The following is a 21,676-nucleotide window of genomic DNA, read 5'->3' as shown; positions in this document are numbered from 1 at the left end:
CAAGTTACGTTGTGTTATCCGAACTACTCCGCGCGCGGACAGTCCCCGACGGACTAGCCGAAACGTTCGCCACTTTACAGGAAAATTCGTGGTTTATTATCAGAACTTAGCCTAACAATCGCTGTTCCTACCGCCCTTGCCTGTACCGAACCTGTACCCACATATATGAATCGTGTACTGATCTCTGTGATCACATGCTAATCACGTGACCGCAGTGCATCACGTGTTTATTGACGTCAGAAATCACCAAAGGTTTCAAGCCGGTCACGTTATAGAAACTGACATGTTGGCTCAGCTGTGACTCTCGGGAAAATGTGTGGTATATGCTAGTATGTAGTCTTTGCATACCGAGACGCTATCTCTTAGTCTCTTTCTTGAATGCTTGGGTGATCAGGATTACGCTCAAGGTATCATTTCAGCTTGAGCTATTATTTATTTACCTATTTCAAGTAATAAATAAAGTGAATGAAAAAATGTCGGGTAGCTAATCACCCTCCTGCAGCTGGAATACTAGGTTACGAGAGCGCAGATACAACCAGGTCGACAGGCCCGTACCCCCCTCCCCCCCAACGGCCGAAAGTCCACTTCCACTTCTCAATAGACAGGCTATTTGTAGACAAAACGACAAAGGGGGGGGGGAGGGGTACGGGCCTGTCGACCTGGTTGTATCTGCGCTCTCGTAACCTAGTATTCCAGCTGCAGGAGGGTCACTCCGGTATGTCATCCATAAGCCAGACTTCCTTCTAGCCAAATCCGACAATCCTTATTTCTTCTCGGCAGTTGTCAGATTTTTGTCAAAAAAATTCACTTCCTCCCCCTTCCTCCCCAATTATATCCACTTTTTCTGATTTCGCACCCCCCCCCCCCCCCCCCAAAGAAAAATCCTGGGTACGGGCCTGGTCGAGTCGAAGGCATAGAAGGCGCTTCAAGGCAGCCGCCTTACGGTGCCGCTCAGATCTGACCAGGGTTCGCGACTTAGATCGAATTAACTATAAAAAAAAATTGGGCAAAGTCTGACTTAATATAAACCGAACACTTTGGGTCACAAGAAGGTATCCTATACTGCCCTGCCACAGGCTTACCAACCTCTCAGTCAGTCTCCAGTCAATCCCAGTAATTAGCTCGAATATTTTCACGATTGATCACCTCCTGTAATTGTCCTATTATTGTCTTATATCCTAGAATAAAGTTCACAATGAAAATATTCGAGGTAGTTACTGGAATTGACTGGAGACTGACTGAGAGGTTGTTGAGCCTCTGGCCGTGGTTGCATACTTTATACCCCTTCGACTCCCTCGCACTGTATCTGCCCTTATGCAAACCTCAGGGTTATTAGCTAATTGAATTTATAATTTTATACTTGCGCAAGAGCACAAAACTTCTAGTTGGAGCCTCCGACAAATATATTTGTATATTTGTCTAAATTTTTTTAAAATACTAACATTCTAAAGTAACGAAAGAAACGTAGCTTTTCTTTCGAATTTCAAGCTATTCAGAGAATCGAGATTAAAGAATGGAGAATTAACACCTTTTACATTCCATTGCCAACTAGCGCTTCCAGCTTCTCTTTCAAGCGAATCATTACTTCGAGTATTACTTTTGCTTTGAGGTAATGGCATTTCCATAAGCAACTGAGCAATCAACAGATCAAAGAATGATTGGCTGTAATGAGTCAGCCAAGAGCATTTCACTACATTAAAACTTTTGACGTATGACGTTCTGTGTTTTGCGTGTAGCTCACACGGATGTCAAGTTCTCTGTTTGATTTATTAGCCCCGAGCAAAGGGTCCTGAGGCGCGGGGACTTTAGCGTTAGGTTGAACAAAGATGGCAACACGGTTAACAAGTTTTTGACCCTTGTTTAACCCAAAAGATACCTTTCCGAGGTCTCACTCTTGACGCCTAAATTATTTGGGTTTTGGTAATTTCCATGTCTGAGGTTATCATTATGAGGATGAAAAATCCTAACTTGGAAAAGCCTGTCGGGACAAACAAACCGCTCAAGACGTTTTTTTTTTTTTTTTTGAGAGTTTGTCTTGGTGAAACAGCTATGCCGTGCGTAGGAGTTAAAATGCTCTGAAGTCTCTAGCTTAAATCCCTCTTTAATTATTCGTTTGGTTTTGCACTAGAACAAGCTTTTAGGTGCCTTAATGTATTTACTATTATGTATTAGCATTAGAATGGGCTGGAAACGCCGACAATTGTTTTAATATTTCTACAAGTAATTTCTCCCCAGAGAGAAGCAATCGCGTCCCTAGAAACGTTCTGGCAAAGGTTCTAAAAAACTCTTTCCTTTTTTTCGAGCAAAGCAACTTTTTTCTGTAGAAGACCTTTCTGTTGAGGGATTTAAACAACTTTCTTCTGGAATTTTGTTGACTTTTACTTCAGTCACCCGACGTGTTTGTACTCCCAAGAGATTAATAAAACCCGCGAGAGCCAATAAGGGATTGAATTTCAATGAGTTGCAGGGTCGCCTTTGTACGCCTGGGTTTATTTAATCTATGCATAGCGCGACACTCATCTATATCTAGCAATTGCAGAGGAGCTTAGTGGGAGAGAGAGGTCTTGAAAAACACCAAAGTAAAGGTAAGACTCCTCTAACACCATTCACTACCAACTCTTTGCACTAAAAAGAATGCACCTTAAATGTAGTCCTTTAACTGTCTCTGTTTGAGTTCGCACAGCACCTTCTATATGCGTGTAGCACTCGCTTGGGTTTTGCACTAGGCAGGGAATTTTGCAACCATTAACCTGATTTCTGTACCTTTTTCTATGGCCTCACTTGAGTAGAAGCCTTGATGGCTTTAAGTTTTAAAATAAAATAATTTTTTCGCAATTTATTGGTACATTTTCATAGATGCCTGTATGTTTTCTTGGGTGTTTCTATAGAGAGTATAAAATAAAGTAAACGCTTCGCATTTTATCTTGAATTGTACAAGTTTCAATGTAGCCTCTAGGCCTAAAATAAAGAATTAGAAGAATCTCGTTGTTGCTCGCCGTATTTCAATTGCATTAAACTTTGTTACTGTAAGTTTTTAAAACTTTAAAACTTATCTTGATTTAGGTGGCCTCGTTATCCATCAGGGAGATAACTTTGTAGAAATTACGAGAAAAAGTTTTCTTTTAGAATATCCCTAATAAATATTTTTTTAGTTCACTTATCCGTATAGACAGAATAAACAATTCCGATGATTCTAAAATTGTGTTTAAAGATAATCCGAGACTGCAAGAACAGACATTTATAGTAAAACTTTCTCTCTTTATGCACCATTTATTTCGACCACTAAAACTGTTCTAGTCTACTCTTTGCGCGTCTACGAAGGCATGACCGGTAGTATATCTATAATTTCCCAAAATTGTTTAATACCACTTGCGGTCAGTCAAAGTAAGCTCGAATTTGTTAAAAAAACTTGCTTTCTCTCCTAATTGAAAAGCCTTTATTAAAAATGATTTTACTTCTAAAACTTTTGGGATTTCGTGTAGTATCAACTAAGCATAAATTTTCCCACGTAATAAATGCAAAACCCAACACCCTTAAAGAATGTCGATCAACCACTCCTTTTGTAATGCTCGAGGATCCAGCGCACTAGTGACCGCAATTGTTTAATATCACTTGCGGTCAGTCAAAGTAAGCTCGAATTTGTAAAAAAAAACTTGCTTTCTCTCCTAATTGAAAAGCCTTTATTAAAAATGATTTTACTTCTAAAACTTTTGGGTTTTGGGATTTCGTATAGTATCAACTAAGCATAAATTTTCCCACGTAATAAATGCAAAACCCAACACCCTTAAAGAATGTCTATCAACCACTCCTTTTGTAATGCTCGAGTATCCAGCGCACTTGTGACCTTTGCGAGTGCTCCTCTCAAAGCGGTCGTTACTGAAGTCAAACTGTTTTAAAGATTTGAAGATATTAAACTTGTCCTTTTGCAAAGTAAAAAAAAATAAATAAAAGAACTTGAAAGGTGGCCTCCTAATCGGCACCATATAATGATATTCACAGCTTTTATTCTTATATTAATTCATCGGCTTATGACCTTTTGAAAAGGGCTTATTGGTATCTAGGTCTTGCATCTCTCCCCCGAGAATTGTACAAAGTTCAATACAAATAATATTATACAAATACTTATTGGTATCTAAAGTTCAATACAAATAATATTATACAAATACTTATTGGTATCTAAAGTCCAATACAAATAATATTATACAAATACTTATTACGTATATATTGCATTTTTTTCGTGTATTCAAATCATTTTATTATTTTTGTTTATTTTTGTTAATAGTGTTAAATCACTATTTGGTGTGTGTTAATAAAATTAAGAAAAGTCTTTTATGCTAGATTGTAGGCAGTTACTGTCAAAGAACTTTCTGATTTTAACTGAGATTTCCATTGAGAGAACTTCTGAATTTAAACGAGTCAAAATCATAACCGTATTTGGGGGAAACAGTAATGCTTTTTCGATAGAATTATATCAGAATCCCAGAATAAAGTATCCTATGAATGCCTTATTGATCGAAGAGAAGTTGTACTTTCCAGCCCTAGTTCTGAGTTCTGACGGGTTCCCTGTGATGGATTATCTAAACTGTGACGTCAGGAAAATCGTCCAGGTTCCCGCGCCCTAACGGTTCTCCAAACACAGGAAACCCGATTAGAACTCCCTGTACTAGACTTGGACCCCCCCCCCCCCCCCCACCTCCCCATTCTCGTTTCTGCACGTTGCACTTTTTCTGCCTGGCTGTCTGGCTTTGGGTAGCCCGAGTTTGGCATGGAAATGGAGCCGTTGAAGCGGCATTGTTACCAGTACTTACCGAGGGCCGACGGTAATCTAAACAAGCTAGTGACGCCACGGCACTTTTAAACAGGGAGTCTACGACGGCTCACACGCAAGATGTCAGCGCGCGCTACCACATTTTACTTTTTAGCGCGCGTAGGAAATACAACATTTGCGCTGTCGACATCCTCCGACATTCGTACAGGGGCGTACGCAGCCTATAGGCCTGCAGTCACTGGACTGCAAAAAAATTCGGCTAATTTGCATAACGAGGGATAAAAATCAAATGTTTACTCATTAATTTTCATGTACGTAGTTTTATATATACGGTGAGGAAAAAAAACTTTAATTTTCTTAATCATTTAGTCCACAGATGATTTCCAAACATACTGTTATGTCGTTCAGTGCCATGCGACGACTGATTTCCTATCTCAGATCGAGGATGAAAGAGGATCATGTAATAAATTCTGACGTATTGCCGCCAATTTCTAACCCAAAAGCGGGAGCTATGAAATCTTCACGGGGATGCGGGCCACGCCCTTATCCAGCTTTTGAATGCTTTGACTGCAACTTTGTAAAATCCTGCGTACGCCCCTGTCGTAAATCATAAGTTAATAATATTAGGTTAATAATAGATCTTGGTTCTTAATTAAGTTAAGTGGGTAATAGATATGCAGTGACAAAAGGCGTTGTGCACTCTTGTGTTAACCGTCCTGCACCGCAGTACCTTATGCACCGTAGTCTGTGTATTTCCTGTGCTTATCGTCCAAGACAAGAAGTGTAATGTGAAATGGCAAAGGCGATAATGATGGCGACATTGACGTTTTACTGCACTTGCACCGGTAAAATACTTTAACATTTTCTTTATAAGACACCTTTGGCAAAAACTTTGATGGTGGCGATGGCGATCAAAACCTTATTTATTCTGTATGTGCACTTGCATAAAATCTTTAACAAAGAATTTGGTGACGAAGACTTGGACTATTCATCCCTGAATAGGTCCAGCACTATGATAAAGAATTGAACGTTTTGTATTGATGTCTTTGATAATGACGGTGGTAAAGACGACGACCTATCGTCTCTGCACTTTGCACAATCGTGCCTTTTCACTTGCTATTCTTTTCTGCACCTGCGACAGTACTTGTATAAATAATTGCACGGTTTTATGACGGCACCTGCACCAGTACTTGTATAAATAATTGCACGGTTTTATGACGGCTTTCATAATGATGATGGAAAAGACTCTCTTTCGTCTCCGCACGTCGCACCATCCTGCACAGTTTTAACAAAACAATCAACTGTGTGTTTGTGCTCTTCAACAAAGATGAAGTACGTGGTCGCGATTGCATTATGGGCAATGCTCGCAGTGGTGCATGGGAAGCAGATCATTCGAGGCGAGTCCTATGGCAATGCTCGTACGCTCAAGGATATGTTTGGTAAGTCACCCGAATTAATGGTCAAATCTATGTAACAACATCAGATACGTTCATACGTTCCTGGTGTTAAATCATGTCCTCATGGTTGTCTTTATGGTTGTTCTATATGCTCTTTGACCCCACTAAATATAGCCTCGTGTTTTGATTAGCGTTTTTAGCGAGGCTAAAAACTCGTTGGTTGAGTAAGTCAACCCCCTTACAGAGCCGTAGCAGGGCATTTGAGGCACGTGCCCCTCCCCAAAAATATTTTCCAGTAGGGGCGTTGCTGTGCCCCACATATCTCCTTGTTGTGTCTATAACGCTGCCCCTTCTCCCCCCCCCTCCACCACCACCTATATTTCGAGGCCTATTTTCGGCCTATTTCTGACGTCACCATCTTCTCACATGACGTCACCATCTTCTCGCATGACGTCACCATCTTCTCGCATGACGCCACCATCTTCTCGTATGACGCCACCATCTCACATGACGCCACCATCTCACATGACGCCACCATCTCACATGACGCCACCATCTCAAATGACGCCACCATCTCAAATGACGCCACCATCTTCTCAAATGACGTCATCATCTCACATGACGTCACCATCTCACATGACGTCACCATCTCACATGGCGTCACCATATCTATTTATAGAAGATTCGCTCGAGAAGGCCCCAAGGTGCCCCGCCGAGTTCAGTAAAGTTGGCTGCTTCCTCGATAACGGGAAAAAGAAAGGCTTTCCCGAGATGCTTTTCCAGGATCGCAATGAGCGCGGCAAAAAATACGGCGGTGAGCTGATCGACTGGAAGAGATGGGACGAGTATGTAGCAAGGTAAGTACACATTCATTAGAAAGAAGGCCAATCAACTCGCTGTATTACACTCTGCGCGACTGCAACGAGGAGTTGTAAGTGGCTCTCTCTCTCTCTTCGTTTATTCGACGCACTATATATATATATATAGTGCGTCGAATAAACGGACAACATGGATACAAGAAAAATGCATATATAATAATAGATAAAAAATGATTTTGATGATGTTTTTTTATTGTTATGTTTGATGATGATTTCCCCTATTGCCGAATTAGCTTGCTCTAGGAAATTATCAAAAGATCATAGATATTTTAGTCCCTACAGGATACGACAAACTTATACGACGTACGCCAGAGAGTATCCGTGGGAAAAGGGGATGGGGTGGGCGTGGAGGGGTCAGGGGAAAGTTTGCGACATTTCATTGGTCCTCGTTACAAGCCCTATCTTGTTTTCATGTTACTTTTTGAAAATCCCAGGTTGGTTTGCCGTTGCGCCAAAGCGGCGAAAGCAAAAGGCTACCGCTTTTTTGCCATCCAGTTCTTTGGCGAGTGCTATAGTGGCCCCAATATGGAAAATCCCTTCACTCCAAGGAGCCGAAGCAAGAAGTGCTATACAAACGGATACAAGAGGTGCGACTCGATGGACGATGCCCCTTGCGTTGGTGGAAGTTTCCGTGACTTTGTTTATCAGCTTGAAGAAGGTAAAAGTCAACTACTTTTCTCCTTTTCAAAATAGCAATTCTCCTTACTCTCATAACTTGCTCTTATTGCGATATAGGGGAGAAGTTAGAGTCAGATCATTTCATGATCATGTAGCCAGTTCGCGCGCATCCCGGCTTTTTGGGGCAAAATGAAAACAACAACAAGCAACTAATTCAGCGCTTAAAAATCAGCCAGAGAGTTTCTTTGTCGGAAAGAGCTTGTTTTCTGTGAGATATTATGTTTTCGCCGCTCTCTTGCGTGACGGATGGCGTGACGGCCATTTCTGTGTTTATTTGGAGCGAGTTTGCCACTCAAAAAGTCACGTGATTTCTTGCAGCAAGTTACCAAGTGAAAAAGGCAAATAAATCAATGTTCAATCCAAATATGAAAACTTTCTCGCTAATGTTGAAATCTGCTTTAGTTGGCAGAAAGTGAGAATTTAGAATGTGATCCGGTAACTGCAGTACTGTACTTGCAGGGGGAGGGTCACAAGGAATACCATTTCTGTGTCGCTAAGTGTTGTCTCTAATGTTACATAACGTTTTATTGGATGCTCAAATCATTCTATGTCTGTTCCAGGTGGCAGTGGTGCTGGCGAGGGCGGTTTTTTGATGACACATGACACATGACACATGACATGTCACCATGACGACGATAGCCCTACCTGTCCACCTTGCCGGGATTCAAAAGACTTCAGATCGTGATAACCGTTCGCTGTTGAATTCAATTCTAATTGTAAATTGCATGAATAAATGATACATTTCGATGTCTCAAAATGCTGTTATTGTTGTTTGGTAGTTATTGTTTTTATAATTGATTACTTGAATAATGATAATAATAACAATTAAAAAATTAACAATAATAAAAAATAATATAAAAATAATAAAAATAGCAATATAATAGTTTATTGTCATGTACTATTTATGTATAACCTTATTTATAATATTTATAATTAATATTTAAAATGGTATATAATGTAAGATTTGAAACGATAAAAACATTTAGTGGCCACAGAAAGGGAATACTTTTTTAAAAATTATTAAAATCTTTGTTTAAATTATTGCGTTTGTTACTATTCTTGACCTCCAACGCAAAACATGGGTCCACCTTGAAAAATGTCGATCAACCACTAGTTGTTATAAATACAGCGGTTCATTTGCAAGAATAAAATAACCGGAACACAACCAACCAAAAATCAAAATAACCATCCACGATTAAAGTCAAATAACTTAAATACTTATATCTCATAATAGAAACACCATAAGGCAACCAAACTTGTCAGTTGAAATGTAGATGTCAAGAAGGGTGCATTACACAGCGTTCCCAGACCCTCTCCCTGGCGCGGACACAGGGGACTGGGCGCGCACCACTCCTAGTCGCTTAGAAGCCCGTCATTTCTGATAAAGGATCATCAAGTGCTATCCATTTTCCATATGATTCCCTATGAAGGATCATCAAGTGCTATCCATTTTCCATATGATTCCCTATAAAGGATCATCAAGTGCTATCCATTTTCCATATGATTCCCTATGAAGGATCATCAAGCGCTAACCATTTTCCATATGATGCCTATGAGCATCCTTCCCCCTTTCCCCCTCAGCCAATTCCGGGTACACGCCTGTGTCCTCGGTTCTAACTATGCTCTAGCGCCCTTGCTTGAGGGCAATTAGTGGCGGCGACCCTTATAATTAAAATTGTATAATTTAGATCTGCTCAGAGTGCAATAACTCCCTAGGAAACTGATGCATTTACCTATTTCAAATAAGGTTGTACTCAAAATGTCCAGGTGTCGTAGCCCGCAGTGCCTCATGGGTATACATAATAAAATAGGCGCAAATAAAACACAGGTTACGATACACTTAATTAAAGAGAACGATGGCGAGAAGCGGTCAGCGGTTACTTGATGTGCGTTTTTTTTATTATTCTTCAAGCGCTGACTCTAACAGATTGTGTCCGGAACGTTGAAGACTGGTCAAATTAATATTGAGCTATGTTAACGTTGAAGACTGGTCAAATTAATATTGAGCTATGTTAACGTTGAAGACTGGTCAAATTAATATTGAGCTATGTTAACGTTGAAGACTGGTCAAATTAATATTGAGCTATATTAATTCTTACAAATTTGTATCCTAAAAAAGGCGAATTACATTCACTAGTGAATTTCTATTTTTTTAGTAATCAGAAGTCCTGGCATTTTTTCAGTTTTTCTCTGCTTTTCGCGGCAGAGAAAAAATACTACGTATTATAACAATAAAAAACTAACATTTATTCTAAAGCTTATTCATATTTTCCCCAAATAAATAGAATGACTAAATCATTTCATCTGTGTTTCATTCTCTCATTTACTAGATGAGACAGCTCGCCGCGATTGCATTATGGGTAGTGCTAGCAATGGTTCATGGGAGGGAGATAATCCGAGGAGAGTCCGATGACCTGGAAAGCAGGCTCAAAGATCTAACGGGTTAGTATTAGAAGTGACGTAAAATGTCACGCAATCTTTAATTAACTGAATAGATAAAGTCGGTAGGCCAAATTTATGTTTCTTTCTTTCCATACTTCATTACAATCTTCAAAACTCTTCGAACCCTTGTCAATTATTTCTTAAATAATCTCAATTATCCTATTTGTAAGAAGAACCCCCCAGTAACATTCTCTTCGCTTATTTGTGGATATTGATAAAGACGGAAACTCTAGGAGAACGCGAGAGGTATTCGAGATATTTCACAAGAGATGCGGGTTTTGCGTGACGCTTCTATCGGAATACGGCATTTTAGACCTCACGTAAAACGGGATTAGGGACACAAGGCCCTCAATACGGGACCCATGTGCGTACCAAGGCGCATGGGGTTAGGGTAAAATGGTAGGGCTGTGGGCTGTCGGTTGGTGCTACGAGCTCCCTGTGGTTGATTATGTGAAGTCACCCTCACGGTCCGCCACAGGAATCCCGAAGAGAAAACCAGCAAATTTAAATAGGCCATTCCAGCTAAGTTTGTGCGTGCATAACCATAGAAACCTACCTCAACTACCAGAATGCAGTGCGGGTAGTTGAGGTATGTTCCCATGGTGAGAGCGCGCTTGAATGACCACTCAGGTATATTTTAAAAGGCCTGACTTACAGGCTAATACGTTGAAAAACACATTCTCGTCAATATCTCGTGGACACATGGTGCTAATGAAACCAAGCACTTTATTCGCATGGATCTCAACATTTTGACAAATTTTGTTACTATGGCAACGCTCGAGCGTAATTTTTCGATTTCTATTTTTAATGGAAAATGGGGAACACAGAAGATTAGTGGATTTCAAATGTAAAGGCATATTTTCAATCCTTATAGTAGTCTTCTTATCGTATTGCCTTTTAAGGCTGTCTTGAGCCTCCTTAAATTAGTTGCCATGGCAACGTACTCTGAAATAATATTCGGGCCGACATGTTTAGGCTGCCAAGTTTGGTGATCGTAGCTATTTCTGTTTGGGAGGGAGATATTAGCAAAAACTGATTATGTCCGCGTATAAGCCCCACCAAGTCTCAAGACAGGCCTGAACACACCTGAGCAATTAGGTTAATGCTGTAATATACGTCTGTGTCTAATGTCTCTAAATAATGACGTTGCTGAAATGCCCTATGATTTATTATGGATATCCCATCATGCCTATAGAGGACGCGCTCATGGACCAAGACACGTGCCCTGCGAGAAACCACAAGGTGAATTGCTACGTCGATGATGCGAATAACAAAGCGTTGCCCGAGATACTCTTCCAAGATCGCAGTGAACACAGCCCAAAATACGGCGGCGAGCTGATCGACTGGCATAACTGGGATTTTTATATAAAGAGGTAAGAAGGTAGAGAAAATCCACGGTGTCTACGGCCAACAAAGGATGGTTTGATTTGAACACCCCCACCATCCACAAGGTGAATTGGCTAGCCACTCATTCACTTTGAAACACGTCTCAAATGCGAACTTTTTCTTTACTAGGTATCTCTATATTTCCTCCTCCCCTAGGATCCCTCGGCTCCCAGTTTCCATTCTCCCCTTTGCATTCTACTAGTACCTGGTCTTATCTCCTGATGATAAACCCCGTACTAGAACGCGCACGTGAGGCTGCTTAACCTTTCAAAGAGCTCTTTGAGGTATCCTATTCCTTATTTACTGTCATTTATTATACATTTATGTGCATGCGTTTTACCCAGGTGCAATGGTACGAATACCCGCTTTTAACAAAAAAAAATTTATATATTTTAATACAGTAGTTCCCAACTTATAAGAACCTGCTTTTACAAGGTTACCCAAAACATTTTTTTTGACCAGTTTCTTGTACATCTATTGTAAGGATCCTATATAAATGGCTTAAAGATACCAAATTATAGCCTAACATACAGGTTCTTAATTTCCAGGTTATTAAATATGGGGAACTACTGTATCAAAACTCATCATTATCATCATCATCATAAAAATCATTATCGTTGACGTCGTAGTTGCCACCATACATACCAATCAATCTCTTATTTTTAAAAATGTCCTTTTTCTAGTATAACTAGAAACACTACAGACAAGCTGTAGAAAAACTAGGTTGTGTTTATTTGAAGCCTGTAATTTTTCCAGCTCGCTCGGTCAATTGCTTATTAAGAATATTACACATACTATGGCCCGGTGCCATAGAGAACTTTTTTGTTTCTTGGCCCTGAATTTAATTATTGTTAATTCAACTTATGTGAGCTTACTAGAATCTTCTCTTCCACCGTGGAGGGTCATTTCAAAAGAGCATAATCTATCTTATGCTCTCTTGGTCAGTCTTAATACGCATTTAGATTTCAATTGAAAAGCGCTCAGAACATGGTTGATTTAAACGCTCTATATAAACTATTTTAGTATAAAAAACTCGAGAAAATGCAATATACACCTCCTAGGAGGTGGATATTTTCCTGCGCCCCAAAATCAAGCAAAATCAAGCCGATATGCAAGTGTTTCCGAAAAGAAAATTGCTCTAAAGCCGCTGCGCACAGAGTGCGAGGTTCATAAGGATGCCACTACTTTGCCATCCAGTACCATGGAAATTATAACATTTCCATTTCGGCGGATAGTGGCTTTAAAAATAACTATCTATATAAAAAATATCCATCTATATTTTGCTACTTAAATAATTATACCATTTCCATTTCGGCGGATAGTGGCTTTAAAAATAACTATCTATATAAAAAATATATATCTATATTTCGCCACTTAAACAATTATACCATTTCCATTTCGGCGGATAGTGGCTTTAAAAATAACTATCTATATTAATAAAATATATTTATATTTTGCCACTTAAACAATCATACCATTTCCATTTCGGCGAAAATATCTATATATATTTTGCCACTGAAACAATTATACCATTTCCATTTCGGCGGATAGTGGCTTTAAAAATAACTATCTATATAAAAAATATCTATCTATATTTTGCCACTTAAACAATTATCCATTTCCATTTCGGCGGATAGTGGCTTTAAAATTAACTATCTATATAAAAAATATCCATCTATATTTGCTACTTAAATAATTATACCATTTCCATTTCGGCGGATAGTGGCTTTAAAAATAACTATCATATAAAAAATATATATCTATATTCTGCCACTATCCACCTCAATGGAAATGGTAAAAATGTTAAATATATCTTATTACCGACTACAGGCTTGTCTGCCGCTGCGCACAGAGTGCGAAAGCCAAAGGATACCACTACTTTGCCATCCAGTACTATGGAGTTTGCTACAGCAGTCCCACCACTACCAACCCGCACAGCCTAAGTCAGGTCACCAACTTCTGCACAACCTACAACTACCAGGAGTGCGAGCCGACAAGCGAGCTTCCCTGTGTCGGCAGGAATTTGACCAACTTCGTGTATCATCTTGAGGAAGGTATGAACTCTCCTATTTTATTTATTTTTACACTGTTTTCTTCTTCCCTCCTTCGACAAAGAGTTCACCAACTTCGTTCTCCCTCTACTTAGTATGCCTTGATGAAGGTACAATTTCTCCTCCTATTTTCTCCTTTCCTGTATCGGCAAAACAGTTCACCAACTGTGTCTATCATTTGTTTAAGGTTTTTAACTATTCTTTTTCCAATTTTATTTTCCCGGAAAAAAGTCTACTAATTTCGTTAACCATCTTGCTGAAGGTATAAATTCTCTTTCTACGCCCCTCCGCCTACCCTGTCCATTATTTTCGTGATTCTATTGATTTAAGTGGGAGCCAGTGTCTAATACCTTGGCCTTGGAAAAATCATGGAGTTCCTGGGAGAATTCAATGGAAGATCAGTTCACCATAAAAAATGTCAATCAATTCTGAATATCTCTCTTTGCAGGCGGAAGTGGTGGGGGTGACGTAGGATACCATCCTGCCTATGACCTGTGACGAGTCACGTGACATGACGACCAAGCCGTGTCTCAAGATTCCCGAACATTATCAAAAAGACCTCATGTTAATTAATCTTAACAAAAAATATAGACTGCTTTTACACAGATGTCAACAAAGGCTTTCACAATTGAACTGCGACTTTTTTTTATCCTAATATACCAAAACAACGACAACAAGGACGACGAATTCAACAACGACGACTTAGCAGCAATAACGATAGTATAAAGAAATAACCAAACAACAACGACGACTACTTAGCAGCAATAACAATAGTATAAAGAAATAACCAAACAACAACGACGACTACTTAGCAGCAATAACGATAGTATAAAGAAATAACCAAACAACAACGACGACTACTTAGCAGCAATAACGATAGTATAAAGAAATAACCAAACAACAACGACGACTACTTAGCAGCAATAACGATAGTATAAAGAAATAACCAAACAACAACGACGACGACGACGACTTTATTAGTATTAGACTAATTGACAAAAACAACAAAAACACAAACATTGAACTGACCAATACTTTTTGGAGGGCATAGGAACAAATATCTTTTTATAAACTACATTTTGATATTCGAATTAGCTAACAACATCGTATTTAGATTTATTCTAATATACTCTAAGTATGCATTTACTTTTTATCATTTTAGGGGGATTTAGTATATAATCTATTATTAGTTAGATTTAGTTATTTACAGTAATTTTGTTGTAGAGGTTGTTAGTTGCTCAATAAACGGAAATTAATGACATTATTGCTATTGATTTGTCTTGATTTAATGCATTACTTACAAAGGTAACGACGAGACACAAAGAGATGACGACGAGACACGAACAGATGACGTAAAGACACGAACAAATTACAACGAGAAACGATCTGGTGAAGAAGAGACACGAACAGATGACGACGAGACACTTACAGATGACGACGAGACACGAACAGATGACAACAGGACACGAACAGAACGACGAAAAAAGAACGGGTGACGACGAGACACGAACATATGGCGACGAGACACGAACAGGTGACGACGAGTCACGAACAGGTAACGACGAGACACGGACAGATGACGACGAGACACGAACATGTGAAGGCGAAGCCACAAAGATGACGAAGAGTCACAAACAGAACAACGGGACACGAACGGAACAACAAGACACGGACAGATTACGACAGGCCACGAACAGAGTAAAACAAGCCTAGTATATGGCATAGTTGTTTTTTAAATGCTTTTTTGATGAAAGCCACTATCAATGAGATCTAAACGTGTCTATAAATGCCCACCGAACCACCACTGCGTGGTAGCGCCAAGATCCTCAGTTCCGCGGAAATTCCTGTTCATCGCTCCCTCCCCCTCACAGTAAAACCCAAAATTATTTTCGCTAATGATACTCCATGGCGGCTGATAGGGGCACCGGAAGTGACCAGTGTCAACATGAAGCCCCCACTTCCGGTCTCTCTGCCAAAACGCAGCCTCTGTCTGCACCACAGGGTACCCGCGGATGTTGATATACTCCACGGGCTTACACTCCCCCGCGCCGTCGTACTCCATAACGTCAAACTGCTCAAAGTTACCGCGCATGTAGTCGCGATAATCCCGCATGCCACCGTATCGCGGGAATCCCGCGGTTGCGCGCCAGTGCGTAGAGTGACTCGCGATCGCGTCCATCCGATCTAGGGACAAACGGTATGCGTCCCAGTTGGGTGTGTCTTCTTGAACGGGCTCGTTGACGTTGAGGGAGGTCTTGCAGAAGGCGGAGTTGTTCCTGTTCAAAAGCGAGTGGGACATCACAAGGGTCCATGCAAAAGTGGGCGTGGCACTGAAGGGTTCTGTTCCCGTGAAGTCACACCAGACCGGGTACAGTTTGCCTCCGTCGTCGAGAATGTCATAGGCGCCATTGATGGTCTGGCCACGCCGTAAGTAGTCAAGACAGGATTTTGCATCCTAGACAGAGAATTAAAAACAATCAAGATAAAAGCTTTCTGAACATTTGAAATTTCAATGGCAATCAAAATCCAAGATTTAATGTTACCTTATTTGGCAGCATTATTTTCACTTTAACAAAAAGCCAAAATAGAAAATAGTGAAACTATCTATAGACTCGCGTCGATAATATACAGTCTATCATAGCCGTCTCTAGAGTCGTCTATCGTATATAATCATCTCCGACTATGGAGTCGTCTATCATATATAATCATGTCCGACTATGGAGTCGTCTATCGTATATAATCATGTCCGACTATGGAGTCGTCTATCGTATATAATCATGTCCGACTATAGAGTCGTCTATCATATATAATCATGTCCGACTATAGAATCGTCTATCATATATAATCATGTCCGACTATAGAGTCGTCTATCATATATAATCATGTCCGACTATGGAGTCGTCTATTGTATATAATCATGTCCGACTATAGAGTCTCATATCACAGTAGTGAGTTAAGAAGCTATTACAACTGTTACACAAAGGATCAATACATATCTAGTAATTTCACAAGCCATCTCTCCTAAGGTACTACGGAACGTCTCATTACCACATGGGCAAAATCCCTCTGAGAACATCAGATTCACAAATCCTTCTCTCAATACTGTATTTTTATAAATTTCTTTAGCGCTTGTTTATTTTGATAAATGAAATGCACAAATTAATGCATAAACCTTACCGGTGATTCATCATGCTTGAAAGGGTCATCATAAGGAAAGAAGGATCCCCCTACTTGGAATGCTGGTATTCCTGTGTACATTCTAGTCTGCGAAGAAACTGGGGCCAAAGCCTGAGGTATTAAGGTCTGAGGCTGAGGATATACGTTTTGCTGGAACCCAGGTATGCTCTGCGTCCTGAGGAAGCGGTTCATGGTATTTTTCGGGGGACTGGGCTGGGAAGCAGGTTGAACCAGTTGTGGCACTAGTCCCAGGTGATTTGGCATGTATACCACAGGAAGCGGAGGTGGTGAATATGGCACCAACGGCCTAAGATATCAAGATTATTTCAAAAAGTAATGTCAATAAATTGGTTTGCCCTGAAGGAGTCCTATTAAAGACGATAATTTGAGTCAAATACCAGTTTTTGGTGCAATGTATTTATTCCTCTGATTCACGATCACGACTATTTGGGCCTCTTGTATTGATTTGCATGAATTTATATATAGCTTTGTTGAAATCTTATAACAATTTCTCCGGTTGAAACATCCACACAATGTCTTCTCGATGAGGTAATATAACTAGAAAACTATCGGAGTATAAGTAGCCTGCGTAGCGAGCATTGCATTTTTCCCGTTTTTCGCTCGGTCTAACTTTCCGCTAAATCCATAGAGACGTTTGCTACGTTTGCTATGAAAATAAGGATTTGTGATCTGGTAAAGATAGAATGCGAAATACGGGTGATATAGTCAACAAAAGAAGAAAACATATAGGATTTTATCAATGTGAAACAGACGCCATACACATTGTGAAACTGAAAACGTGAAGTTGATTGATAGCAGCAACCAGATGGCATAGTTTGCGAACAAATTAGTCATGTATATTTTAAACCCTCAAATAAATTTCACTCAATTGCTTGACATTGGTCTTGTATCAAGGCGTGCATTCAGGCGCGTACCCCGGATTGGTCGGGTGGGGGTGCGCAGTCATAGGTATCATATGGAAAAACCATAAGAATTTCTATGTGCGCACAATTTTTTCCGCCGTGATCGCATGCTCGCCTAAAAATGCTCGGTCTCGCATAAAAAATGGGGTGCTAGCCAAAGACTCTTCGGGGTCCTATAAGATTTTAAGATCCCCCATGGGGGGGGGGGGTGCGCGCACCCTGCATCCCCCTGTGTACGCGCCTGTGCCTTAATCTTAAAATAGGCACGCTTCTCTCTAGAATAATCTACTACAATGCCTACCTCGGTTGAGGTTGTGCCAAGTAATTCATGGGGACAGTTGGCAAAGGTTTCGCATGTGTCTCAACATCATTCTGCTTGTGCTGATAGTTCACGGGGGAGGTCGGAATAGCGGGGTTAGCTGGTCGGAATGGAAAGGGAGTACTAGGAACTGGAGTATACCATCGTGGCTGGGGAGACATCGGTTGGGGTCTGGGCAGAGGGGGATAGAACGCCTGAGGGCCATATCCTGGCGTCAGCGTCCACGTTTGCTGTGACCGTTGGGGTGGCTGTGGTAAGAATGGACGCAGAATGGATTGTGCTCCAAAGTTAGGCGCGAAGTAGGGGCGTTGTGCTGTGGAATGAAATATAAAGCCAGGCGCAATCAGTTGGGGGAAATGTCGCAAGAGGGATATGGATTAGTTTACATGGAGCTCGTTAACTTATAATAAAAAGAAGCTGCTTCCAGAACCGCTGCTTTGCGACAATTTAAGTTCTCACTAATCCCTCAGCTCATTAAAAATAAATGCTGGAATATATACAATTAAACCTTCTTAAAAAGGACAATGTTGGAGCAGCAAAGCGACCGTCCCCATATACACCGAACCCTCATGAGTGGGGTAGATACAATTAAAACTCATTAAAAAGAACAATGCTAGAAGAGCAAAAAGACTGCCCTCGTATACACCGAGCCCTTATGAGTGGGGTAGATACAATTAAACCTCATTAGGACAACGTTAGAACAGCAAAAAGATTGTCCTCATATATTCCAAGCCCTTATGAGTGGGGTAGACGCAATTAAACCTTCTTAAAAAGGACAATGTTGGAGTAGCAAAGCGACTGTCCCCATATACACCGAACCCTCATGAATGAGTGGGGTAGATAGAATGAAAAAGGACAATGTTGGAAACAGAAAAGAGACTGTCACAATGAGTGGGCCAGACACAGAAACCGTAGACCGGACCGTTGGTCAGTGTCGCATTGGCTTCCTGGAGAGGTGTTTGTTTGAACACTATTCAGACCGGGGGGGGGGGGGGGGGGGGGAGGGGCTTTTGAGGCCCCCAGCACCTTTGATCTGTAATAACGTTTGAACAAGTAGGGCAAGAGTATTGAAATTTAATGACTTTTCCTAAACATTATCTGGGATCAGTTTGGTGTAAACAAAATTTTGATATGTGTACTCTGGTAACCATAGCAAACAAGTTTTGAGATATAGGTTTAATGAAAATTAGGCAAAACACTTTAAGTCGTTAAGATCAACTATTAATACGACGTGCTCAACGTAAATCCATGTCATGTAAAGGTTTGATACCAAATTTTGAAAAGAAACACAATAAAAACTTACATCTCTATTTTAGGGGTTGGAGGGGTGGTGTTTTTTGTCAATTTTTTACCTTCTCTTAATAGTGCTCGTGGAAATAGCAAAAAAAACATTCATATCCACCTGAAATCATCAATACAACTTGAAACGAAGATAAAATATTGTCAAAAAGCTTCAGATTTTGCCACCCAGTTTTTATTGATTAAAATAAATAACTTTCATTAAATCCAAGATGGCGGATCCAAGATGGCGGATGCTGATGTCACATAATTAGCTAAAAATCGCTGTTTTTTTTTAACCAACATCTAAATTTGGCAAAATCCTTTTTATATTCCTCTATTTTAAATAAAAAGTAGAAAAAAACATTTTTGGGAAAGATATTTAAATTATTACTTTAATTAAGAGTCCAGTTGCAAACTTATACTATAATAAAGGTACCATGCCAATCAACGACGTCACAGGTGTCATATGTTGTCATAGAAACAGTGTCACTAATAGTTTATCGAAAAAAAAAACATGCAGAGATACACATAAAAAAAAACAGAAATATTGCCCGCTTCTATTCAATTAAGTGACGTCATCGTGACGTCACAAAGACAAGTTTTTTGGAAGAATATCGGTCGCTTTTTGAATACGAAATGATTATGATAACTTATTTGGATTTTGGATGTTCTATGCAAAGGCTTTTTATAACCATATGTCCTTAAATAACGTCATTATGACGTCATATTGTGTATGGCAACACAATATATTATTTTGTTCCTCTTTGTAAGATACTGATTCTTTGAAAATTTGGTCATAATAGCTCCAATGGTTCAAAAGTTACGGATGTAGGGCCGAAAGAGCCCCTCCCCCCGTTCAGAGGAATCCTCAAAAAGCCCGGTCTGAATAGGGTTAAACGAGGAGCAGTTGTTCTTTCTATTACACTTAGAATAATTAGAGGAAATAAAACTTTGCCTAGTAGTGTAGTAGTTAGGAAGCAATTATTTTAGAAAGTGCGATACAATCGTTTCATCATCAGATGTTGAAATTCTTACCAGGGTGGAAGATTTCATTTCTCTTTTTCACTGGTCTAGGGTGACGCTCAACTTTTTTCGCCTCTGACGAAATGGATGCAAAAATTACCAACAAAAGAGCGAGGATCAGATGCCTTCCTTCCATCATGAGTGTAATTGACAATATCATTGAAGACTCAGGTTATAATGAATCAAAAAGCAACCAGTGATGAGATGTCAAGAGTCGCAATGTTCACGTAAGTGGTGAGCGCTTAGGGGTGAAAGATCGTGAATACAAGCAAAACATCGCCGGTGTCAAATTTGGCAATTCCCATTTATCGGTAAAGATGGATTCATTAAAAAAAGATATATTATATAACCATAAAATGGTTTTGCCAATGAGAAAGCTGGTTCTCATTTCTCTTAATAAAGATATCATCATAAATAAATATGTACACTCAAATGTGTGCACGAGTTCTTTTTCATGTGTTCTGGGGTCATTCTATGATCCGTGAGATAAACACAAGCACAAGGTGTTAAAAAACGCCGCAACCCGCAAGCAAGTGCTTTGCTATGCATGTGGAGCAGGGACGCACTTTTGATAAGTGTAGCAAATCCCTTATGGCGAGCCTAAATTAACAGCAAAATATAAAAGGCATTTGAGAAAAAACTGGCCTCAGAGGCTTTGGTAACTATGTCTTATCTTTAGAAACCATTCTAAATGGCGCGCCTCTATCCGGAATCAAAGGGTCTCCTCACGAGTTGTCATATGCACGTGCGCGACTGAGCAAAGGAGAACTTAAAGGGGCAGTGTCATGGTGAGTGCTTTGCAATCTTTGCAGCTCTCCGGCCCGCAGAATTTCAGTCAAATTTTAATATTGACTTATGAGCCTTTGGTACATGTGGGAGACTTACATTCAAAGGAAATGACCACAAACTGTCAATAAACATAGTTTTCAATAAAACATTGCATATTATTTTAACAAGGCATTGACAGCTTAAAGTACAGCTGTTTTTAGACAATTAAAAGCCTACAATAAACACTGACTCCAGACATGCGCCTTTTCACTAATGTGTTTAACTGGTTGATTTTCGTTACAAATCCGGTTGTTGTTACATCCCGTTGATTGTTACATATCCGGGTGATATCAGCATCGTTCTTGGTTTTGTAACAAGGATGAAAATGTTCTTAAGGATGTTCTTAATTTTCAGCCTGGTTTATAACAGTATTATATTTTATGAAGAGTTAGAAAGAAAATGAATTATACACATGATCAAATATTAACAATGATATCTTATGATATGGTCATGAGAAATATAATTTGATTCTGCATTTTAGAACTCATCACAATAACAGAACGACATTTTGCTGCTAACTGAGCC

At 39.8% G+C, this 21,676-nt stretch overlaps 2 protein-coding genes across 3 annotated transcripts; one reads left to right on the top strand and one right to left on the bottom strand.

Annotated features, from left to right (window-relative positions):
- The first annotated feature begins 2,430 nt into the window (after window positions 1–2,430).
- Window positions 2,431–14,861, top strand: LOC5512855. Of its 2 annotated transcripts, none has more exons than XM_048721665.1 (5): window positions 2,431–2,585; window positions 6,096–6,207; window positions 6,845–7,022; window positions 7,478–7,701; window positions 8,282–8,478. In XM_048721665.1, the coding sequence occupies exons 2-5, from the start codon at window positions 6,096–6,098 to the stop codon at window positions 8,329–8,331; spliced, it is 564 nt and encodes a 187-aa protein (XP_048577622.1). In that variant the 5' UTR covers window positions 2,431–2,585; the 3' UTR covers window positions 8,332–8,478. The 2 variants fall into 2 exon arrangements, with proteins under 2 accessions (XP_048577622.1, XP_048577623.1); XM_048721666.1 differs by lacking the exons at window positions 6,096–6,207; window positions 6,845–7,022; window positions 7,478–7,701; window positions 8,282–8,478 and adding exons at window positions 10,052–10,163; window positions 11,359–11,536; window positions 13,380–13,603; window positions 14,049–14,861 and having other exon boundaries at window positions 2,469–2,585.
- On the bottom strand, window positions 14,559–20,541 carry LOC5512857. The gene is made up of 4 exons (XM_001633124.3): window positions 20,336–20,541; window positions 18,002–18,332; window positions 16,778–17,084; window positions 14,559–16,055 (listed from the first exon to the last, which is right to left on the bottom strand). Exons 1-4 carry the CDS (start codon window positions 20,481–20,483, stop codon window positions 15,381–15,383), a joined length of 1,461 nt encoding a protein of 486 aa, XP_001633174.3. The 5' UTR covers window positions 20,484–20,541; the 3' UTR covers window positions 14,559–15,380.
- Window positions 20,542–21,676: the final 1,135 nt, after the last annotated feature.

Source organism: Nematostella vectensis, chromosome 14 (assembly GCF_932526225.1).
Source record: "Nematostella vectensis chromosome 14, jaNemVect1.1, whole genome shotgun sequence".
In the NCBI taxonomy this organism is placed as follows: Eukaryota; Metazoa; Cnidaria; class Anthozoa; order Actiniaria; family Edwardsiidae; genus Nematostella; species Nematostella vectensis.
The sequence above is the reverse complement of the archived record's forward strand: the minus strand, read 5'-3'. Positions and strand labels throughout refer to the sequence as shown.